Source organism: Lampetra planeri, chromosome 30 (genome assembly GCF_965212315.1).
Source record: "Lampetra planeri chromosome 30, kcLamPlan1.2.h2, whole genome shotgun sequence".
In the NCBI taxonomy this organism is placed as follows: Eukaryota; Metazoa; Chordata; class Hyperoartia; order Petromyzontiformes; family Petromyzontidae; genus Lampetra; species Lampetra planeri.
This window is the reverse complement of record NC_136136.1, coordinates 6,798,474-6,820,923: the sequence shown is the minus strand read 5'-3', so window position 1 is coordinate 6,820,923 and position 22,450 is coordinate 6,798,474. Positions and strand designations below refer to the sequence as shown.

Sequence of the window (22,450 nt, the reverse complement as noted above, 5' to 3'; positions counted from 1 at the left end):
CGTCCTCTCCCCGTGGACCTGGTTGGAGGCCGTAAATCGCAACCACGAAAATAGAGGAAGCGCCCCTATGACCATTACCGCCAGGCGTGAGGGATAGCTGCTCGCCTCGTCCCCATCACCCCATCCACCCGTCTCATCCGGCCTCATCTAGCACCACCCATCCTTTCCACCCGTTCCGTCCATCCATCTCACCCTGTCCTACCCACCCATCCCATCTCATTTTGTCTCATCCCATCTCATCCCGAGCATGGTGTGAGCCAAAACGTGTTTTTAATCGTGTTCTGTGTTCCGTGAGTCGTGGGCGTGGGTAGGGGAGGGGAGGTCAGTGGGAGTAGAGGTTCGGTGGGAGCTGTCACGCGTGTGCGCTGATTGCAGCAGAACCCGGGACCCAGTTTGCCCCCCCAGGTGTTGGTGGACTGCGTGTGTACGCGTGTCCCCGTGCCCCTATGTTTTGGCTACTCGCGGGTCTGCCCGTGTGTGTTGTGTGTATCCGTGCGCGTGTCCGTGTCTAGACGAATGTTTCGCGCGTCTCTCGCCACGGTAGCGTGTTGGTTGTTAGTGTACTGCGCAGCGAACCCGACGTCCCTAGTTCGACTCCCGTTCACGGCTATCATCGGTGACGATTGTCCGAAACCATGAGATAGTCCTAGTCCTCCGTTTGGGTAGCCTCAGCCTAAAATGAGTACCTGGAGCGACGTGGTTAAGATAAGTGCTCGGGAGACGAAGTTCGGTCGGGCGTGGCGTTGGCCGCACTACCCCCCTCATTCACCAAGCCCGCCTTCGTAGGTGTTGCTTGCGAACAGCACTTGCCCCAGCAGTCGGTGTGGGCTACATGGGACGGATTTGCCTTTGTCTCTTCCTCCGCACCACAGACCACCCCGGGGTGGTCGCCTCGTCCCGGTTGAGCACTGCGGATGTGGTGGAGAGAGGGGCGGTGGATGTCGGGCGGGCGGTAGGGGAGGGGGTAATTGTCATCCCACTCCACGGGAGGTGGGGGGCGTCTGGTGATGGAAGCGCTGACCGCAGGGAGACTCAGCCCCCACTGGAGATCGCGACGACCCACTCGGCTCCTTTAATGGATCATTAATAATGGACGTAGCCACCCGCAATTGGCAATTAGGGCGCATGGATGGGAGCAGTCGCGGGGGTGTAGTGCACGAGGCGTGGTCAACACGAGCTCGGCTAAACACGGCTGTGGTTACTATAGGACCCGTGTGGTCGAGAGAGGGTCCTTGCCGATTATGTCTGGCAGTTCACCAGAAATTGCTTCAAGCAAAGCATGTGACTGCTGATGAGACAATGATTGTCGAAACCGGTCCAGGCTTTGTGCTTGTACTGAACCAATGCTGCTGCAGTGATGCACTCCCAGGTTGCCACGTGGTCGAATGGGATGTGTAAAACAAATACGTTTGTATGTTGCGGGACATATATGTGAAGCGGGCGTTTTTTTTTTGCTGAGTTATATTGTTGCTTACAGCAAGTCCTCCTTTAACGTAGTAGATGCATTCCTGAAAAGTGCGGCGGGAGAGTGAACGCGGGAGAGTAAACACGGGGTGTTTATTGTGGATTTGGTGTAAAATCTGTACATCTCCTCCGCCGCCACTCGCGGCGTGGGTCGGGACGGATTGTGCTTCTTATCGGGCGCGACGCCGGGAGGGGGTGAGGGGTGGGTGGTGGCGGTGTCTGGGCAGGGGTGGGTTCGGGATTGCGTGGTCAGTGAGGTTGTGGTGTGGTGAGTACGGTGTGCTGGTCTAGGTTGGGGTGTGATGTGTGGTGAGTCGGGTCTGATGGTGTAGTTTTGGTTGTTAGCGATGCGGTGGGTGGGTTGTGGTGTATTTGTGGGTGTGGTAGTAGAGGGTGTGGTGTGTGGTGTAGCGAGTCCGGTGTTGATTTAGTGGGTAAGTTGTTGGTGTAGATTCGCTTGTGGTGAGCTGGGTTGTGATGGTGTAGTGTAGGCAGCCTTGTGAAAAGTGTTGTAGCAATCCAGAGAGCGAGAGAAAGAGGTGAGACAGAGATGAGAGGAAAGATACGTGAGAGGAGAGATGCAAGGGGAGAGATGAGAAAGGGGGAGGGCAGAGATTCCAGAGAAGAGACAGGCAGAGGGGAGAGATGAGAGGGGAAGATGAGAGGGAAGGAGTGTTGTGAGGCCCCTGTACTCCGCCAACTCGTACGGTGGGGGTCCCTCCCCCCCCCATCGCAGTTAATATTACAGACGACGAGGCTCAGGATCGCGCGGTCGCTCCAGGATGAAGAGGCGAGACACGGGTCGCACCCCTAGTTCCACTGGTTCCACTAGGTTCCACTAGGTTAACTGGTTCCACTTGGTTAACTGGTTCCACTGGTTCCTGGTTCCACTAGATCCCACTGGCTCCTGGTTCCACTGGATACACTGGGTTAACTGGTTCCACTGGGTTAACTGGTTCCTGGTTCCACTGATTCCTGGTTCCACCAGGTCCCACTGGCTCCTGGTTCCACTGGATACTGGATCCACTGGGTTCCATTGGTTCCTGGTTCCACTGGTTCCACTCGGGCTGTAACGGCCGTGCCCATTACGGCGCCGCGCCCCTAGCCTGTGCCACCCCCAGAGCCTCGTGGTTCCACTAGGTCCCACTGGCTCCTGGTTCTACTGGATCCTGGTTCCACTGGGTTCCATTGGTTCCTGGTTCCACTGGTTCCACTCGGGCCGTAACGGCCATGCCCATTACGGTACCGCGCCCCTAGCCTGTGCCACCCCCAGAGCCTCGTGGGACCGCGGGTCAAGGCGCTTGGTTCGCGAGCTAAGGCGCGCCCAGGCCGGGTCACGTGGTCGAGGTCGCAGTCCCAAGCTCCTGGATTCTAGGTCCAAGTGACCGGTTCCTAGTTTCCAGAGGACAGCTCCCAGGCTCCACGTCCTAGACCGCAAGTCCCATGTCCGCTAGCCAGGGTGCCAGGCCACATTGCTCTAGTCCAGTGTTCTACGTTGCAAGGCCCGCGGGTCACTGGATGCCCCTTGGCGCCCTTAGTGCGGCCCCTCGCGTGCGGCCCCCGACACAACGCAAATGTGAACCCCCCCCCCCCAATCATCATCGCGCTGCTGTCAAACCCCCAATGCTTTCAAATATGTGGCGGTCCTCACACACTGATGATGTCTTATCGGCGAAAGTGCCTCCTCCTCTGAAAATTCGTGAAGAACACTGCTCTAGTCCCAAGGCCAGGTGAGTGTCGGCACTGCCATGGTGGTCTCCGCTGCCAATGACGTTCTCGCCTCGTCCCCCTGGATGAATGGGCCGAGACATGCGGGGGGGGGGGGGGGATGGGGGGGGGGGCTATGCGCCAGGACCCCGAATTCTCGGGGTCCCCACGGACCCTTTGGGAAGCTCAGGGGGGACCCGGGCCACAGCTTGCCCGGCCTAGTGATGCCCAGAAGGACCAACAATAACAATAACCGTCATCATCATGACAATAACACTCGTAGTGTGAATAATAATAATCATAGGTATGGCTTAATACTGCACTTTCATAACATGGATGCATTGTCTCATAACAGGGATTACACTCAATGCTCATAACCGCGAGATTAATACAGGCGACGACTCCGCAGGGGGTCCCGCGTGTTCCCTCTCGACCCCCCCACCATCACCCCCCTCCCGTTTTTTCACCACCGCCACCGCGACTCGGTGCGCGCTTTGCAGTTCCCACTGTGAGTGGCACCAGGCCCCGTGTTGCGGGCGCAGTGGAGCCCCCCCCCCAACCCCACTCGCCCCACTGTCCACGTGGAGCCTCTCCGTGCTCCCAGCTGGTGGAGTCCCCTCGTCCTCCTCCTCATCCAGCAGGCGCCTCCCGCACGGCAGGGGACAACGCGTGACGTCTTGAGGAGCCGGGAATGCGGGGATACCCCCCCCCCCACCTGCTCCCCCCCCCCCACCTACTCCCCCACCACCACCACCACCTGGTGTCCACCCTCCTGGGGCTCCGGTTGAGAGCTCATCCTCGGGGGTGGGAGGCGTGAGTGTGGAGGAGCCCGGGCTGTGGTCCCCGAGCGAGGAGGGTGTGCGTGTGTGCGTGTGTCAACAGGTGTGTATGCAATGTGGCTGTAGGCACAGGTGTGCCGAAGATGTGTGGGTGCCACACGTGTGTATGGGGGTGTGTGCACAGGTGTTTGTGTATGGTTAGCGCGCTACACTACGAACCCTGTGACCCGAGTTCGATTCTCGCTCACGGTCAGCACCAGTGACGATTATCTGAACCGCTTCTGGGCCTCTCCTAGGTCGACTCAGCCTCAAATGAGTACCTGTTGCGATGTGTAAACATCGCGACGAGGGCGTGGCGTTGGCCATCCACCACCTCGTGTGCCATGGCGGCCTCCGTAGGTGCTACTCGCTTACAGCCGCTTGTCCCCGGACTCTGTTAACCGACGTGTGTAGGTGTGTGTGTGTGTGGACACGCGTGTACAGGTGTGCGCGCGCGTGCGTGTGCACGGACGGGGCTGCTCCTCGTCATCATCTGCCGAGCAGGAAGATGCCGAGCGACCCCGCGACCACGAGCCACGCGTGTGCACGGCGGGGCCTCCCCGCTCGGCCCAGGGGACTGGCGACTCCTACCGAGGCTAAGAGGGGACGGGAGGAGGGGGGGGGAGCAGAGATGGGGATGATGGGGGGGTGGTTAAGGTGTCTCAGGGAGTCTCACACCCAGGGAGTGTCACACTCAGAGAGGCTCACACTCAGGGATTCTCACACTCAGAAAGACTCACACTCAGAGGGATTCTCACGTTCAGGGATTCTCGCACTCAGAGAGACTCACACTCAGAGAGACTCACACTCAGAGGGAGTCTCACAATCAGGGAGTCTCACGTTCAGGGATTCTCACACTCAGAGAGACTCACACTCAGAGGGAGTCTCACGTTCAGGGATTCTCACACTCAGGGATTTTCACACTCAGAAAGACTCACACTCAGAGAGAGTCTCACACTCAGAGGGATTCTCACTCAGGGAGACTCACACACAGAGGGAGTCTCACGTTCAGGGATTCTCACAGAGTAACACTCGGGGAGGAGGCTCGCAGGGCGGCACTCACGCTTGAGGTTGACGTAGCGCTCACATCGCCCCTGCATCACGGAGATGTCATCCAAGGCCATGTCCCCCTCCTCCCCGTTCCCGCGCACCCCCTCGAACACCAGCTACCGAGCGGGGGGGAGGGACGAGGTGGGGGGTGGTATGGTGCAAGGCAAGGGAAGGGTGCTAAGAATTTAAACTCTCATCATCTCAGGTGGTGACCTTGGGGAGGCGCAGTCGCCAGCCGACTGCGTTTGTGTTCGCGTCTGCGCGCGTGTGGATGTACAGGGTGCTTCAAAAACATTTTAACACTTCTGAGAAATGTGCCGCCTCCGGGCTCTGTAGACCGCCTGGAGAAGATTCCAGGCACGTGTTGACAATGATGGCAAACAAGTGGAGACATTTTGACATTTTGAATCTATTAACATCACATCTGATACCATGTTACAGTGTATTATCCTTTAACATTAAAAACGATAGTCTAATATAAGTGTTAACATTTTTTGAAGCACCTTGTATACCCATGCGTGCATCTGTGTGTCTGAGTGTTTATTTATAAACATATTTGTGTCTGCCTATGAGTGTGTGTGAGTGAGTGTGCGCGTGCCTTCGACACTTCCCGTGGCCTCAAAGTGCACCTAGCCTGGCACAAACGCCGTGGTGACGTCACTGACATTTAGTGGCGAGTGGCGGTTGTTGTTGTGTGGGTTTGGTGTCTACAGGTGTGTCATGGTCTTTGTCTAATCCTAGGTGAGGAGCGGTGGCGCAGTGGTTAGCACGCTGCGCTACGAATCCGGCGACCCGAGTTCAATTCCCGCTCAGTCAACATCTGTGACGAATATCTGAACCGGTTCTGGGCCTCCCCTAGGTCGACTCAGCATTAAATGAGTACGTGTACCCGCTGCGGTGTGTGTCTATGGGGGGGGGTGCACAGAATGTGTCGATGAGCACGTAACAACCCACACGCCCCACCCGAGTGTCGTTCATCACAGGTCTCCGTGCCTCACCACGTGAGGCGCTCCCAACTCCCCTTGTCGAGTCTCTCACCTTTGGCCAGTGAGTATCTCACCTGGAAGCGTTTCAGGGGCACGATGCCCACGGCGGCGTGGTGCCACGCGTTCCCCTGGTTGCCGCTGCGACCCCACACCCGGCTGTCGGGGACTCCCTCCGCTCTGACGTACACATTGAGGGCGCCTGCACGCAACAACAAATGGCCGCGTCGCGTTCGTCGTCCTCGTGGGGCGGGAGCAAGAGAGATGCGAGGAAAAGTCGCGTCCCCCTACACCCCCAGTGTAGCACAAGTAGCTAAATATGTAGCTACTTGTGCTACATATGTAGCTACGGGCCCCGCACTTTCAAGGGCCCCGCGCTAAATGCTTTCAGCTATCAATTTCGGTTCAGTAATTCTGCACTTGCTCTATTACTAGAGTACTATACTGCCTTCAACTTTTACGAACGACTGGGTGTTTAAGGTTAGCGATTTGTCGTATTATTTGGCTGTATAGCAAATGAAAAAATACAATTACTTTAATTTGCAAGTAAAAAATTGGTGTTTTAATATGAATGTGTTTTTTTTTTTATTTAAGGCCCTTTATAACATATGCTACAGGCCCCGCACTAGCTTAATCCGGCACTGAACGTGACCTTGACCTTCTTGAACACCGCGGCCCTAACCCATTCGCCGCAGCTTGCGTAGGAAGGAAGCCGCGTGCGCGCGCGGTCAGCCGCGGCAATTGCCTCATTTGCATCGAAATGGGGGCGAGTGACGGAGCCACCGCGCACGTAACATCGTGGGGAGGAGTGCTTCGGGGGCTGCGGGGTGGAGGTCGTGCCGTGGACTCCCACGCCGCATCGTGTCCCGCAGCCCTCGATCTGGCTCACGATGGCCAGCTGCCAGCTGCCAGCGGTGAGCGTGAGGGATGAGCGTGACAGGCGAGTGTGGCCGGTGGGTTAGGTGTGCTGAGCGCAGTCACAGGGGTAGGGGGGGCCAGGCATGTGTGTGTGTGTGCGTCTAGGCTCAATGAACACGTGCGTGCGCGCATGTGTACCCGAGCGCTCGCCGTACGTACCCACGTGCTTGCCGTACACGTGGTAGTAGAAGATGAGGCAGATGTCCTTGTTCACCTTCGCGTAGTGGGTGCGCCACGGGGGGCTGTACCAGGGGCTCAGGAGACGCGCCCGGTCCCCGGCACGGCGCGGATTCGACGCCTCCAGGAGCATGTAGTGACCTGCGGGCGAGGTGCCCAGTCGCCCCGGGGTCACGGCGAGTCGCCCAAAGTCACCCGCCCTGAGTCACAATCTAAGTCACCCCAAGTCAGGCCTTTATTTCAAGTGTCCCGAACTGAGTTCTGGAAACGATTTCCCCAGGGTGTGGGGAGGAGGAGGGGGTGGGGGGAGTGTTGCAGGTTTTGAGGCCCTCGGAAAACAATAATTTAAACTCTGGCAGACTCGGTGTGGTCAGTGACGGAGCCAGTGGGGGGGGGGGGGGGTGGCACGTGCCCCCCCAATGATCCGATCGAAATCCCTAATTTCGATCGGATCATTGGGGTTTATTAGTAATAAATCGGCATTTATAAGTGACTCACATAATTTGCGCAGTTGCGTATACAGTACACGACTTCCCTGACGGCATCATACCTTCAGCGAGCGCGATGCCGATCACACACGCGTCAAATAAAAAGGAAGGGACAAGCCCTTACTTACTAACAACTCCTCTATCATTTTTCATTGCTGGAGGGGTTGCCCCCCGACCTGAAAATCCTGGCTCCGCCACTGGGTGTGGTGGGGGTGGTGTGCGTGTAGGCAAATAAACTTCGTCTGAATCTTGCCTTAAAGCTTTAGTGAATGCAGAAATTAATATTCTTGGGTCTTTCGGTAAAGTCACGTAGATAGGTTCAAAGAAAATAAAAAAAAATAATACGTTTCAATTGCAACACAAGTGGTCGTTTTCCTGAAGACGACCGCTTGTGATACGATCAAAACGTCGTCGTTTTTGTAGTTTTTTTTGTTATTTTTTGTTATTTTCTTTGAACCTATCCACGTGACTTTACCGAAAGACCCAAGAATATGAGTGCTTGGTCTGCTGATGATGTGCGTGGTGTGGCACGGTGCGCGTGGCTTCTGCGGTGCCGGAGGGCGCTCTGCGTCGTTGTCTGCCATGGCCTGACCTGTCGAGGTGTTGTGGCGGTCCAGGGTGGGCCCCGTGTTGGGCGGCCTCCCGGGCCTGGTCAGGGGGCTTCGCCTCGTCCAGTTGAACGTCCCCGTCGGGTCCGCCGCGAAGCCGCAGAGATTCTCCTCAAATTGACACGCGGAGGCAGGGGTGAGTGTTCCCGAGCCGTTGGGATCTAGGGGGTACGAGGGAAAGGGGGGTGGGTCTAGGTCGTCAGGGGAAGGCGTTGGGGGCGGGGGGCGATGGGGATAAGAGAGAGGGAGGGGACATGGGGAGAATGTGAGAGAGTAAGAGAGAGGGGGAGAGATGGTAAGAGAGAGAGAGAGACAGAGATGGGAAGAAGTGGAAGGAGAGAGAGGGGACAAGGGGGGGGGGGGAGAGACAACGTGAGAGGGTAAGAGAGAGAGTAGGGTAAGAGAGAGGGGGGGAAGGACTAATAGATGGGTGGGAGGAAAATAATTAGGAGGTAAGTTCGAGGGGGAGTTGGGGGGTAGGAGAGTGCCTAGTTTGTTGTTCTTCACCCGCACCCCCGATTAACACGGTTGGCAACGTACGGTGCGAAAGAAGTTCAACATACATACACACATACATACAAGAGAACGAGGGGGGGGGGATAAGACAGAGGGGGAGAGGTAGTGGGACGAGGGAGAGACGGGGTGAGGCAGAGAGGATCAAGGAGGGAGCGGTGCAGAGGGGGCGAGGTGGCGTGGGGGTCAGAGGCTCGAGAGGGGGGGGGGGGTGAGCGGGCAGGATGGCATGGAGCGTGTTGGCTGGGTAGGGTAAATTGGCGTTGTCGAAAGATAAATGGATGGGTGAGACTTGTGTACAGGGTGAGGAATGAGTGAGTCGGATGAGCGGTTGGTGATACTTGAGCACAGTGATTGATGGGTGAGCGATGGGACCTGTAATGGGAGAAAAATATATTTGCGAAGTTTATCCTCGTGAAGATGAAATCACCCTTGCAGTGGTGAGGTTAACCTTGTAGTGAGGTCACCCTTCAAGTAGTGAGGTTACCCTTGTAGCGGTGAGGTCATCCTTGTAGCGACGTTACCCCCCGTATCGGCGAGGTTGCCCTCTTTGCCACGACCAGTGATGTGCGGTGAGGTCAATGTCTGGGGAGGCACTGGCGCGTGTCAGAGACGCACACTGAGGGGGGCGTGTCCTCACTGAGGGGGGCGTGTCCTCACTGAGGGGGGCGTGTCCTCACTGAGGGGGCGTGTCCTCACTGAGGGGGCGTGTCCTTACGGAGGGGGCGTGCCCTCACTGTTAGACACCTCCCCCTCAGTGAGGCAGATGTGATAGCTGCCTCCCCTGACCGCACATCCCTGGTCACGATGAGTTTGCCCGCGCCGGCGATGCGGTCACCCTCGCGCGGCGACGAGGCTCTCGCTTGCGGCGGGCGACGCTTTACCCTCTTTGTAGTGGACGAGGAAGGCGGCCGTGTCTCCCTCTCCGAACTGCGAGACGGGCGTGAGCCGCACTTGGTAGGAGTGTGGCCGCTGCAGGTCGGGAAGGACGTGCTCGTGCAGCTGCCCGCGCCCCAGGGGCAGCGCCTGCAGGGTCACCCTGCGCCACAACAACGTGCCCACCTGCGGGCACGAGGGGGCGGACGGACAGGTGAGTTGGCGGATGAGGTGGTCGGCGAGGAGCGTCGCCCGTGCTGCCCACGCCGATGGCTGGGGGTCTCACCCGCCGGTACTCGAGCTTGTAGGTCTTGACGCGGTCCACAGCCTCCGGCAGCGCCTGGGTCCACTCGAGCTGATAGGCGTACATGTCGCCCACCGTGCGGATCGGGTGCGACCGGTTGTAGTAGAACTCTGGTGCGTAGGCACGGCCTGGGGGGTGGGGGGGGGTGCGGTGGAGGTGGTGATTGAAGAGCCGAATGGCTCACAGGGCTATAATACCTAATGAATGAAAGCTGAAACTGAGGCGGGTTCGGGGACTCGGGATTAGGGCGCGGACGCGCCTGGCGACACGCGCCTTGTCACGATGTCTCAGCCTGACTTTTAACTTTCGTGACTGCAGGAATTCATATTCTATGGTTCTTTCGGTGAAGTCACGTAGATGGAAAAATAATAACGATACAATAATAAAAATAAGGTGGATACAAAATAATAAAATATCACGAAGTTTCGAGCACAACACGAGCGGTCGTCATCAGGAACAGGGACGACCGCTTGTGTTGCGATCGAAACGTCGTGATATTTTATTCTTTTTATTCACTTTAGTTTTATTATTTCATTGTTATTATTTTATCTGCGTGACTTTACCGAAAGAACCGTAGAAGATGTCTAACCTCTTCTTGGTTCTTTCGGTAAAGTCACGTAGAAGGGAAGTAATACAATAATAAAAATAAAACATAATAAAATAAAATAATTCTCACGACGTTTCGGCTACAACGCAAGCAGCCGTCTTCAGGTGAATGAGACACTACCAAGCTAGGAGCTTATATATATAAGCATTTTTATTATTTTATTACTTCCCTTCTACGTGACTTTACCGAAAGAACCAAGAAGATGAATCCCTGCAGTCACGAAAGCTTTAAATCGAGATGTCTAACCTGTCTGCAAGCTACCTTACCCATTCAAAAATGGGCATGCACCTTCCCGCTCGCCTCATGAGCCACACAACTTGAAATTCACACCAGATCCATACACACCGGGCAGGCGTGCCCATCATGTGCACAAATACAGAGATCCGCCGTATAGCCTGAACAGACCATTGGGACAAGTTATGTTCGTGACCACCTATGAGGGCCGGCACGCCACACGAGGGTGTAGGTAGCCACCACCACGCTCGACCGCCTTTGTCTCCCTAGTGGCAATGTTTTTACACATCGCACCGGGTACTCAATTGAGGCTGAGCCGACCTAGGAGAGGCCCAAGACCGGTTGAGATAATGGTCACCGGTGTTGGCCGTCAGTGGCAATCGAACTCGGCTCGCTCCGCACGCGCGCGCGTTCCCGTGCGCACCGGTGACGTTGAAGAGGCACCTCGAGGACCCGGCCTCGTTGGTCACGGTGCACGTGTAGGAGCCGTAGTCTCCGGCCGAGAGGCTCGCGATGTCCAGGGACTCGACGAGGCCCGAGCGCAGCACGGGGCCCCCGCGTCGCCATTCATACTCGAGAGGCCGCGCGGGCAACGCGCGCAGCACCGCGCAGCGCATCGACACGCGCCGGCCCAGCGCCTGACGGATCTCGCTCGCCATGGGCTCTACCTGCGGGGGGTCTGGGAGGGGGGAGCGGAGGGGGGAACACCGGGGTGGAGGAGGGGGTACCGTGGAGTGCGGAGGGGAGGTGGGTGGAGTGGGCGGAGGAGGTAGAGATGGCGAGGGTATTCTAGATTTGAAGCTTTCGTGACTGCAAGTATTCATATTCTTAGGTTTTTTCGGTAAAGTCACGTAGGTAAAAAAAAATCAAAATTAATAAAAGTAAAATAAAAAATAAAATAAAAATCACGACGTTTCGGAGGCAACACAAGCTTCCACCTGAAGACGGAAGCTTGTGTTGCCTCCGAAACGTCGTGATTTTTATTTTATTTTTATTTTTTATTAATTTAGATTTTTTACCTACGTGACTTAACCGAAAAAACCTAAGATTATGGCGAGGGTACACGGCGCCTGCGTGACAACAAACTGAGACCGCTCCCCCACCCCTTCCCCCCACACCCTAAGCAATTTTCAATTGATGGCGACTATTGACGAACGCAACACGGCAGATGCGCGTACACGTTCCATAAATGGAAGATCAAAGAATCGCCCAACTGCGACTGTGGAGAAGTCCGAACCATCAGGCACATCGCCGACGAATGCTCCTTCCATGCACATCCTGGCGGTGTCGCTGGAATCCACACTGCGTCAACCACCTCATTGGACTGGATGAGGAACCTTTACATTCATTTATGACGATCGTTGAGAAAAAATTGAAGAAAACTGTTGCTTTTCACAATGCCATACGAAAGAAGAAGAATAAGGAATAGGATGACATTTCAAACGTTCGCGCTAATGGTAGCATCTCCAGTGGCTGGAGGGGTGAGATAATCGCATTGATGTAACGTGTACACACACGTAAACCAACGCCGACTCGTACCACGTGCAGTCCTGCTGCGATACGCCGTGAGCTCGACCCTGCGGTGTGACCCCGTGTTACAAGTTTGAATTGGGGGGGGGGGGCAGGGGGGGAATCATAATCTCAGGTTGGTGGTGTTAAATGCTGAACAGAAAGATGATTGAGGGCCATGTTCTTTTGGCTGCCATGTATTATCGGTTCTGGCTCTCACATCCCCATGCACAACGTCCTTCTGTGGTAGCGTGGTGTCGACTTCAGAGGGATTTAAGTGGCGGAGGTTGAGCCTGCAGCAGGAGTGTTGATGGATCGATTCGTCGTTCCACTCCGACTGCCGCTTAAACTCCGCAGGTCGCCGGAGGTCGTAACTCGTTGCTCAAGTGGTCACACGGACCACCCTGAGTCTCTGAGCCACCCCAGTCCTAGGCCACTTTGAGTTTTTGAGCGATCCTGATCCTATGCCACTCGGGATATCTGAGCCAACCTGCTCCCAGCCACTCTGGGACTCTAAGCCACCCGAGGTCTTCGAGCCAACCTGCGTTTTCTGATCCACCCTTCTCCTTGACCACCCTGGGTTTTTCTGAGCCACGCTGCTCCCAGGTCACTCTGCGTGGCCTCTGAGCCATGCACCCTGGGCTCTTTGAGCCACCCCAGGCACCGTGCCGCCGCGTGACCCGAGCGCCGACGCTCACACTGCACGATGAGCTGCACGTTGGCCTCGCGGGGGGTGACGTTGAAGCCATTGTAGCGGCCCGTCTGACAGCGGTAGGTGCCGGTCATGTTGCGCGTGGCGTTGGCGAAGCGCAGGGTCCCGTCGTGGCTCTCGGTGTGCGGTGCCCCGTCCGGCATCGGAGCGTCGCGGTCGGCGCGGGACCACAGCAGCACGGGCTTGGGCTTGCCACTCACCACGCACTGCAGCTCCGCCACGCTGCCCTCTCGCACCGTGACCACGGAGCGGCCCTTGGGCACCGTCACCGTGGGGGCCACTGGGTACGCGCCCCGCAACAGGGGGGGGGGGGTGGGAGGGACAGGGGTCACGCACACCACGGGACAACGGCACACTCGGCAGGACACGTGGTGGGCCCCGATGAAGTTTGAGTGGTGGGGGCCCGGAGCTGTTGTCGATTTGGGGACCCTACTTTTGTATTTTCAATTCCTGCCCTCACCCGCGCTCATGTTTCACCCGCACTCATGGCCGATGGCAAACGATCTATCATTATTTAACAATGTATTCGCGATGTTGCATTGGCAGTTGCGTAAAAGCACAAATAACAAACTCAACACATTTGTCAATAACTCTGCCCTGAGAGGAATATAATCACAATAATGGGGGGCGTTTAGAGCGAATGGCCCTTCTTCATAGTAAAAGGGCAATTTATCGTCTGCAGGAATCGTAGCGCTACAGCATTGCGTTTCAATCTTGAGCTGCAAGCAAAACATTTCATTTGAATCAAGTCCCGGGTTTGCTGCTTAAACAAACGTTGCTTATTTTTCTTTCGTGCTGCAGGTTAGGGGTGGGCTGGGGAGCACCCATGATCCTCTCCGCTCCTCGTATGTGGAATACGGCTTCCTGTGGATGTATCTATACAGCGCTGCGGTGTCCACGAAACAGCTGAAACAATGTCTGTGCGCAATAACATTTGAGCGACGACACTCTTCTCTGGCTCGTGTCAGCGACTCGCCGCACGAACTCTGCATGCGCCGTAAATCGGACATCTTTAAGCATAATTTTGTTTCCCCAGGTGAGAACTCAAGAGAGCAGGATGAGAGTTTCATTTGCAAGAGTGACCTGGGGCATTAGCCTGCCAGTAGGAAGCGATAATTGCTGCAGATGCTGCTGTGTGTGGGTGCGTTTGTGTGTTATCTCAGTAGAGAGACGTATTATGCAAGTAGTAGCCGGTCCGTCCTGTTTCCATCCTCCCCGTGATCGCAACGAGAGAACAGATTAAAAATTTCCACGCCATAACTCATTTCGTTGCGCTATCATTTGTGTCCAGGTCGCTTCTGAAGCAAGCTAATAGCTCAGTGGGCTTTACCTGGTAAGATAAAAAAAAATGTTAAATTGTATTTGTATATATTTTAAATTACTTATTATCTTTCCTCTATCATGGGACCTCCTTTGCCAGTGTCAACATATAAAAATAGGTTTTCCCCTTTTTTCTGGCAACAAAACAGATGTTAAGATGTTAAAACACCAAACTTAAACCTTTTGCAAGGGGGTTTTAACATATTAACACCTGTTTTGTTACCAGAAAAAAAGGTAAAACCTATTCTATTACCTTTCCTCTACTTTACACTCCTATCGTTTTTGAATGTTTTGTTGTAACATTCTGACCTGCTTCTTATTGGACATCTGTGAAAAAAGACATTTGTAGCTCATCGGATTCCTCCAGCATAAATAAAGATGTTGAGTGAAACAATGATTTGCACGCCGTCATCCCAGGGTTTGCCCACAGCGGCCTCCCCAAGCAGGGTTCAGGTGCAACCGTGGCGGCCGTCTGGAGCTGAGGTCACGCACCAGTGCTGCTAGAGATGTTCACGTCGATGCTGATGTTGGGGATGGCGTAATTGTTGAGCGACGCCACGCACGTGTAGGTGCCAAAGTCGGTGAACTTGAGGTTGATGATGGCGAGGCTGGAGGTGCCCGGGTGGATGTCCACGTCGGTGGGCGTGATCACCATGTGGCTCGTGCTGGACTGCACGCGCCCGTTCTTGTACCACGTGTACGTGAGCTCCTCCAGAGGCACGGCCTCCACCTGGCACGTGATATTCACCCCGCGGCCGATGGTGATGTTTCCATCCTCTACGTACGGGTCCGGGGTGATCCAAAAGCGGCCCTGGCGCAGAGCTGGGTGGAGGAGTGTGTGTGTGTGTTCAAGGAGGTCCCATCAGTCGGGGTGTGTGTGTCTGTGTGATGGTGCATACTCGTGGTACATCCTGTGTTAAAGGTATGTGATGGTGCATGCTAACGTGTGATTATCATGGATGCTTGCACGTGATTGTGCACGGTTGTATGTGATGGCGTGTGATACTGCATGCTAGTGTATGCTGGGGCGCGATGGGGCATGCGGTGCCTTCTGATATCTGATGGCGCGTGACGGTGCGTGACGGTGCGTGATGGTGCGTGACGGTGCGTGATGGTGCGTGACGGTGCGTGATGGTGCGTGATGGTGCGTGATGCTATGTTATGCTGCGTGATGCTGCGTGATGGTGCGTGACGGTGCGTGATGGTGCGTGACGGTGCGTGATGGTGTGTGACACTGTGTGATGGTGCGTGACGGTGTGTGATGGTGCGTGACGGTGCGTGATGGTGTGTGATGGTGCTTGACGGTGCGTGATGGTGCGTGACGGTGTGTGACGGTGCGTGACGGTGCGTGATGGTGCGTGATGGTGCGTGACACTGCGTGATGGTGTGTGATGGTGTGTGATGGTGCGTGATGGTGTGTGATGGTGTGTGATGGTGCGTGATGGTGTGTGATGGTGCGTGATGGTGCGTGACGGTGTGTGATGCTGCGTGACGGTGCGTGATGGTGCGTAACGGTGCGTGACGGTGCGTGACGTGCGTGACGGTGCGTGATGGTGTGTGATGGTGTGTGATGGTGCGTGATGGTGCGTGACGGTGTGTGATGCTGCGTGACGGTGCGTGATGGTGCGTGACGGTGCGTGATGGTGCGTGACACTGCGTGACGGTGCGTGACGGTGCGTGATGCTGTGTGATGCTGCGTGATGCTGCGTGATGCTGCGTGATGGTGCGTGACGGTGTGTGATGGTGCGTGATGGTGTGTGATGGTGCGTGACACTGCGTGATGGTGTGTGATGGTGCGTGACACTGCGTGATGGTGCGTGATGGTGCGTGACGGTGCACGAACCACCCCCCATCCCCAAACCTCTGCGTGGGACTCACTTCGCACCACAATGGTCACGGGCCGGCGGTAGGGGTCGCCCACGCGGTTGAACGCCTCGCAGTAATACGTGCCCGCGTCCTCACGGTGCGCCCGCGCCAGGCTGAAATTCCCGCCCGAGACGCAACTGTTAGGGGGCAGACGCCCCCCCAGACGTGACCACGAGAGGGAGGGGTGGGGGTACCCAGCCACAGCGTCGCACTGCACGAAGACCCTGTCACCTGGGTTTATCACCAGACTCTCCGCGTCGCGGATGCGGCTCTGCGGGGGCGCTGGGGGAGCCGGCGGGTGGTGGAATAAGAGGGGGGGGGGGTGGCAGAGAGTGTGTGTGTGCGTTAGTATGGACAGCAATACGGCCCTGTGACTCAGTCTCAACTGAGTACTTGGCACGGGGTATAAACATCGCCGCTGGGGAGACAAAGGCGGTCGGGCGTGGTGCTGGCCTCCCACCCCGTTGTGTGCCGTGCCGGTCTTCAAAGGTGCTACTTAGCTTACAGAACTTGCCCCAATAGGCTGTTAGGGCTATACGGGGGATCTTTGTCTTTGTTAGTGTGGACACACGCGGGGCTTAATTTTTCACTCGATATTTTCCGTAACGCTGCCATAGCGGCTGCGCTTGGAGCAGGCGTAATCGGTGTAAGGCACTACCACTGCCACTGGAGTTGAGGTTACGCATGTGCGTAATAACACCCTATAATTTTGATGTGGCGTCCCATAACACATCCCATCTCGGCAAAAGCAGGCGAGATGGATGCGCCGTGCCAAAATGATTAATTACTAGAACAGCGTTCTGGGCTGTTCCTGCTGAATTCAAGCACTGTGCATATACGTGTGTCTGTGTTGTGTTGACTCAGCCTCAAATGAGTACCTGGTGTGGCGTGTAAACATCGCAACTGGCGAGACAAAGGCGGCCGGTTCTGGTTTCTGGCCACCCACCCCGTCGTGTGCCGTGCCGGCCTTCAAAGGAGCTCGCTAACAGCACTTGCCCCAGCAGGCCGTAAAGGCTATCCGGGGGATCTTTGTCTTTGTGCGTGATCGTGCGCGTGAGCTGCACCCCGCACCGGTCTTGTTTGTGAGCTGGAAACTCGCCGTGAGGTTCTCGATGCCGCACGCGTTGCGCACGGACGCCACGCAGCTGTATGTCGTGTAGTCCTTGTCCCGCATGTTCTTCAGCTTCAGCACCATGGGCTCGTCCTGCACCGCGCAACGCCGGCGCGATGCCGTCAATGCCACGCGTCACCCACCCACGTCCCCGCGTGGCTCGTGTGCCTCCACGTCCCCGATATTCACGGCACCCCCCCCCCACGCCCCCCCCCCCCCCAAACAGAGGCCTCGCACAAAAAAGAGGGGAGGGCCCACGCGGCATTCTAACCACGGATCCGCAGTCTCGGGGAACCGCCTGGAATCCTGTTGTCCCATGGAGAACCATTTCTCCCGAGGTGCTGCATCTCTACCGTCTCTCGCCTCTCGCGCCGCGAGCCGCGCTCAGCAGAGCGAGGGAGTAAAAATCGATCTCTTGGGAGAGGAAATCAAATAGCTGCCCCCCCCCCCTCCACCCCGCTCCTTGTTTCCTTACTCGTATTGACCCCCCCTCCAAAATCCCGCCATCCCTTACCCACGCCGTCGTTGTTGCGAATCGCTGATGCGGCAACTGTGAATTCCCGGGGGGGGGGGAGGGGGTGGCGGAAGGGGGGGGGCGACTTCTCGGCTCCGCGGAGCGTGAAGAGGCCCCCCGACCGACCGTGCGGCTAGCGGTCAGCAGCGACGCCGCCGATGGACTTTCCAGCCGAGAAGGTTCGCCGGTTGGATTCCATCTCTTAGGTTTTTTCGGTAAAGTCACGTAGGTAAAAATAAACAATAAAAATAATAGAAATAATAATGGAAATAAAATTATAAATCACGACGTTTCGGAGGCAACACAAGTCTCCGTCATCAGGTGGGACCGTCACAGCTAGATTTACTGTATCAAGTGAGGCAAAATTCAAAGAGACGAGCTCTTGGAATTTTGCCTCACTTGATACAGTATGAATCCTTGCAGTCACGAAAGCTTCAAATCTAGAATGGATTCCATCTCCCACGGCGGGGCAGTTGAAACGATGGGGGCACGTTTCTTAAATCTCCCCCCACCCCCGCCTCCCACCCCCCCCCCCCCGCCTCCCACACACCGCTTCTGTCCACCAGCCACAGTGTAAATGTGTTCCAGGTGGTCGATCGGCAGGTTGCGTGTGGTGCGGAATATCTTAGTGCCGGGTACGCCCACCTCTGTGAAGGTGCCTGGCACAACGTGGAAGATTCGAACAAAATACCCTCGATGTGAGGGGGCTTCCCTCCAGCTTCTTCGAGCGGAGGCCCTACCCCCAGCAGTGGTGGTGAGCGAGCAATTTACAGGGCTGCGCTTTTACCTTTGTTTTTTTTACAGCCAGGCAGGGCCGCGGTTGCATGGCAAGAAGTTGCCGCCCGTGCACGTGCGACCCGGCCATGGCTCAAGTCAGAATCAGAATATTTGTTCATACCGGAGGAATCCGATGAGCTATGAAGCTCTTTGTCACAGATGTCAAGTCAGGGACACGGGGTCAAAACGTTACAACAACAAACAATACACAAACACGACAGGGGTGCAAAGTATAAGAAATGCAAACAAATCACTTTAAAAAAAATCTTTTTTTATATACGCGAATAAAACTAAATTGTCTTTAACCGTCCGGGTAAAGAAAGCCCAGCTAGTAATTGATTTTCAGAAGCGATATGGCCTCAAATAATGACCGCAATGAAAACTCAACACCCCCCCCCTCCGCTTCCACCCCCCCTCACCCCCCCTCGCCCCCCCGCCCTAAGACGCACCTTCACGAAGAGCGGCTTGTAGACGCTGATGCCGTCGTCCTGCTCCTGCTTGACCACGTGGCCCGCGCGCAGCCACGTGATCTGCGTGGGGGGGCTCGAGTTGGCGGAGCAGCGCAAGAAGGTGGTCCGCTCCTGGTAGTACTTCGCCTCGCCCACGTTCTGGTGGACCATGAGCACGGGCGGGTCCAGGTCTGGGCACACCAGGGTGGATGGAGGGGGATATGTTCGGTCATAATGGACCCCCTTCACTTTCAAGTGGCCCCTTAATTCACAATGGACCCCTTGACTCACAGTGAACCCCTTCGCCCACAGTGCACCCCTTGACTCACAGTGAACGTCCACACGGGAGGAGAATATGGCCGGCTGCCCGATCCCGTTCTCGGCGCGGCAGCAGTAGTAGCCTGCCTGCTGCCGCGTGATGTTCTTGATGCGCAGCGTCTCGTTGGACAGATTCATCTCCTGCAGCTTGTCCGAGCTCGTGCTCGACGTCTTGGTCCAGCGAATCTGGGGCGTACGAGCGGCCAGGCCGACGGCAGGCAGAGTAAGCCGTGGTGCGTGGTGCAGGTGGAGTGAGCCGTGGTGCGTGGTGCAGGTGGAGGGAGCCGTGGTGCAGGTGGAGTAAGCCGTGGTGCAGGTGGAGGGAGCCGTGGTGCGTGGTGCAGGTGGAGGGAGCCGTGGTGCAGGTGGAGGGAGCCGTGGTGCAGGTGGAGGGAGCCGTGGTGCAGGTGGAGGGAGCCGTGGTGCGTGGTGCAGGTGGAGGGAGCCGTGGTGCAGGTGGAGGGAGCCGTGGTGCAGGTGGAGGGAGCCGTGGTGCAGGTAGAGGGAGCCGTGGTGCAGGTGGAGGGAGCCGTGGTGCAGGTGGAGGGAGCCGTGGTGCAGGTGGAGGGAGCCGTGGTGCGTGGTGCAGGTGGAGGGAGCCGTGGTGCAGGTGGAGGGAGCCGTGGTGCAGGTGGAGGGAGCCGTGGTGCAGGTGGAGGGAGCCGTGGTGCGTGGTGCAGGTGGAGGGAGCCGTGGTGCAGGTGGAGGGAGCCGTGGTGCAGGTGGAGGGAGCCGTGGTGCGTGGTGCAGGTGGAGGGAGCCGTGGTGCAGGTGGAGGGAGCCGTGGTGCAGGAGGAGTGAGCCGTGGTGCGTGGTGCAGGAGGAGTAAGCCGTGGTGCGTGGTGCAGGTGGAGGTGAGCCGTGGTGCGTGGTGCAGGTGGAGTGAGCCGTGGTGCGTGGTGCAGGTGGAGGTGAGCCGTGGTGCGTGGTGCAGGTGGAGTGAGCCGTGGTGCGTGGTGCAGGTGGAGTGAGCCGTGGTGCGTGGTGCAGGTGGAGTAAGCCGTGGTGCGTGGTGCAGGTGGAGTGAGCCGTGGTGCGTGGTGCAGGTGGAGGTGAGCCGTGGTGCGTGGTGCAGGTGGAGTGAGCCGTGGTGCGTGGTGCAGGTGGAGTAAGCCGTGGTGCGTGGTGCAGGTGGAGGAAGCTGAGTGGCTACACCTGTGGGTGGGGGTGACCCTTGACGATGCAGGTGAGCTCCAGGGTGTCCCCCTCGCGCACGGCGAACGCGCGCTCGCTCTGACCCTCATCTTGTCCATTGCACGACTGCCCCGTGGAGACTATTCTTGCCTCAGGGGGGGCTGGAGAAGAGGGGAGGGAGGGGAGTTCACAGCCGTATTTAACATCAGAGCGGAGCTCCGACTGCAGATGGTATTGGCGCTGGTGATGGGGTTGGTGTTGGGGATGGCACTGGTGATGGGGTTGGGGTAGTTACGGGCGGTGCCGGATTATCCCCGGAGCAAAAGGAGCTACGTATGCTACGGGGCCCGCACTTTCAAGGGCCCCGCGCTAAATGCTTTCAAGCTATCAATGCCGGTTCAGTGATTCTGCACTTGCTCTATTACTGTGAACGACTGGGTGTTTAAGGTTAGCGATTTGTCGTATTATCTGGCTATATAGCAAATGAAAAGATACAATGACTTTACTATGCAAGTTAAATATGTGTGCTTTCATATTTATGTGTTTTATTTATTTATTTAGGGCCCCGCACTAGCTTACTCCGGCACTGGTTATGGAGGTGATGCTGGGGATGAGGCTGGTGATGCGTGTGCTGGCGATGGATCCGATGGTAATGATGCCGGTGATGGGCCTGCTTAGGGGTCATCCATTGAGTAGGTACGTAAAAATCTGTCAAAACTTGACCCCTACCCCCTCTCTGTACGCACGCGGACTATTTACCCCCCCCCACCTGCGCACGTACGCTTGACGCACCCCCCCCCCCCCCCCCGAATCCTATAGAACGACCGATATTTAATCTACGCAGAAACGATCAAGGATTAATAATATTAACGTGGTTAAGCAAACAGATAGTTCACCGCCGGACTATCTAACTAATTTGTAGGCCAATGTAGACAATTTATTATCGAGGATTCACCCCCCCCCGTTTCCTGTGCGTACGCATTTGAGTTAACCCCCCTTACCCCCTCCATGCGTACGTACTAAATGGATGGCCCCTTATGAGGATGAGACTGGTGATGGGGCTGTTTTTTGCGTTGATGGTAAAGGGGGCCGTTCATGGAGCTGGTGTCGGAGATGATGCTGGTGTTGATGATCCTACTCGTGATGGCGCTGGTGTTAGGCCTGATGAAGTTAAGGGTGTTAATGACGGCGCTGGTGCTGGGGCTGGTGCTGGAGCTGGGAGCGAGCGAGGTGAGTGGTGTGCGGGAGTCACCGTAAACTCCCGGTCCTGACGCGTCGGCGCTGGAGGCGCGCCGCAGCCACACGAGGAGCGCCCACGCCAGGAGAACCATGACGCACCCCGGGGGGGGGGGGGGGTTCGAGGGTCCCACGCTTTCTGCTCTCCGGGGTCTCCGGTCTGGGGCTCCAGGGGAGTCGCGCGCGATCGGTCCGTCGAAGTAGGGTTCCAAGCCTCAGTCCGCGCGGCCCAGCGACCCGGGAGCGGGGCTGTTATCGAAGCGCCCTCCGAGGGCAAAGGACCTCATCTCCCGCGGGCCCTCCCCCCCCCCCCGTGCGCGTTGGACCTCGAGCGACGTCTCCGTGTCCCAGCGGCGCCGCGATCGCCACCGTCCAGACGCAACTCGCGACGGAACCTGGCCCCTCCCTGCGCCAATTATAGCCGCGAACAGCAGCGGCAGCAGCAAGAGCGGCCGCAGCAGAACGAGAGCGATCTCCGGTCGCTCCTGTCCCGCGGGCCCAATTATAATCGGCCGCGTCCGCCTGCCCCCGTGGGCCCCGGTGCCTGAAGGCGCTGCTCCTCCTGCGAGAAGCGAGAGAGCCGCTGCTGGTGTAGGGTCAGCGCCTTCATTAGACTCGAGGAGCACGTGTGGGTACATGGGATCGTGGCGCGGGCACAGCGGGCACCGACGGCACAGCAGCCGGGCGATGAAGGGCAAGGGCATGAGGAAGAGCGGGGGCAATGACTGACTAGGGGGAGCAGAGAGTGCAGAAGGGG

The 22,450-nt window shown here is 57.0% G+C and overlaps 1 protein-coding gene across 1 annotated transcript; it reads right to left on the bottom strand.

Moving 5' to 3' along the window:
* Nucleotides 1-3,934: 3,934 nt before the first annotated feature.
* Nucleotides 3,935-21,981, bottom strand: LOC144728878 (MAM domain-containing glycosylphosphatidylinositol anchor protein 2-like). Its single transcript, XM_078608585.1, has 16 exons — nucleotides 21,710-21,981; nucleotides 20,479-20,618; nucleotides 19,335-19,509; nucleotides 19,006-19,196; nucleotides 17,226-17,358; nucleotides 16,167-16,436; nucleotides 14,781-15,110; nucleotides 12,955-13,248; nucleotides 11,172-11,426; nucleotides 9,889-10,034; nucleotides 9,611-9,788; nucleotides 8,198-8,374; nucleotides 7,100-7,258; nucleotides 6,100-6,224; nucleotides 5,053-5,155; nucleotides 3,935-4,585 (listed from the first exon to the last, which is right to left on the bottom strand). Exons 1-16 carry the CDS (start codon nucleotides 21,786-21,788, stop codon nucleotides 4,479-4,481), a joined length of 2,862 nt encoding a protein of 953 aa, XP_078464711.1. The 5' UTR covers nucleotides 21,789-21,981; the 3' UTR covers nucleotides 3,935-4,478.
* Nucleotides 21,982-22,450: the final 469 nt, after the last annotated feature.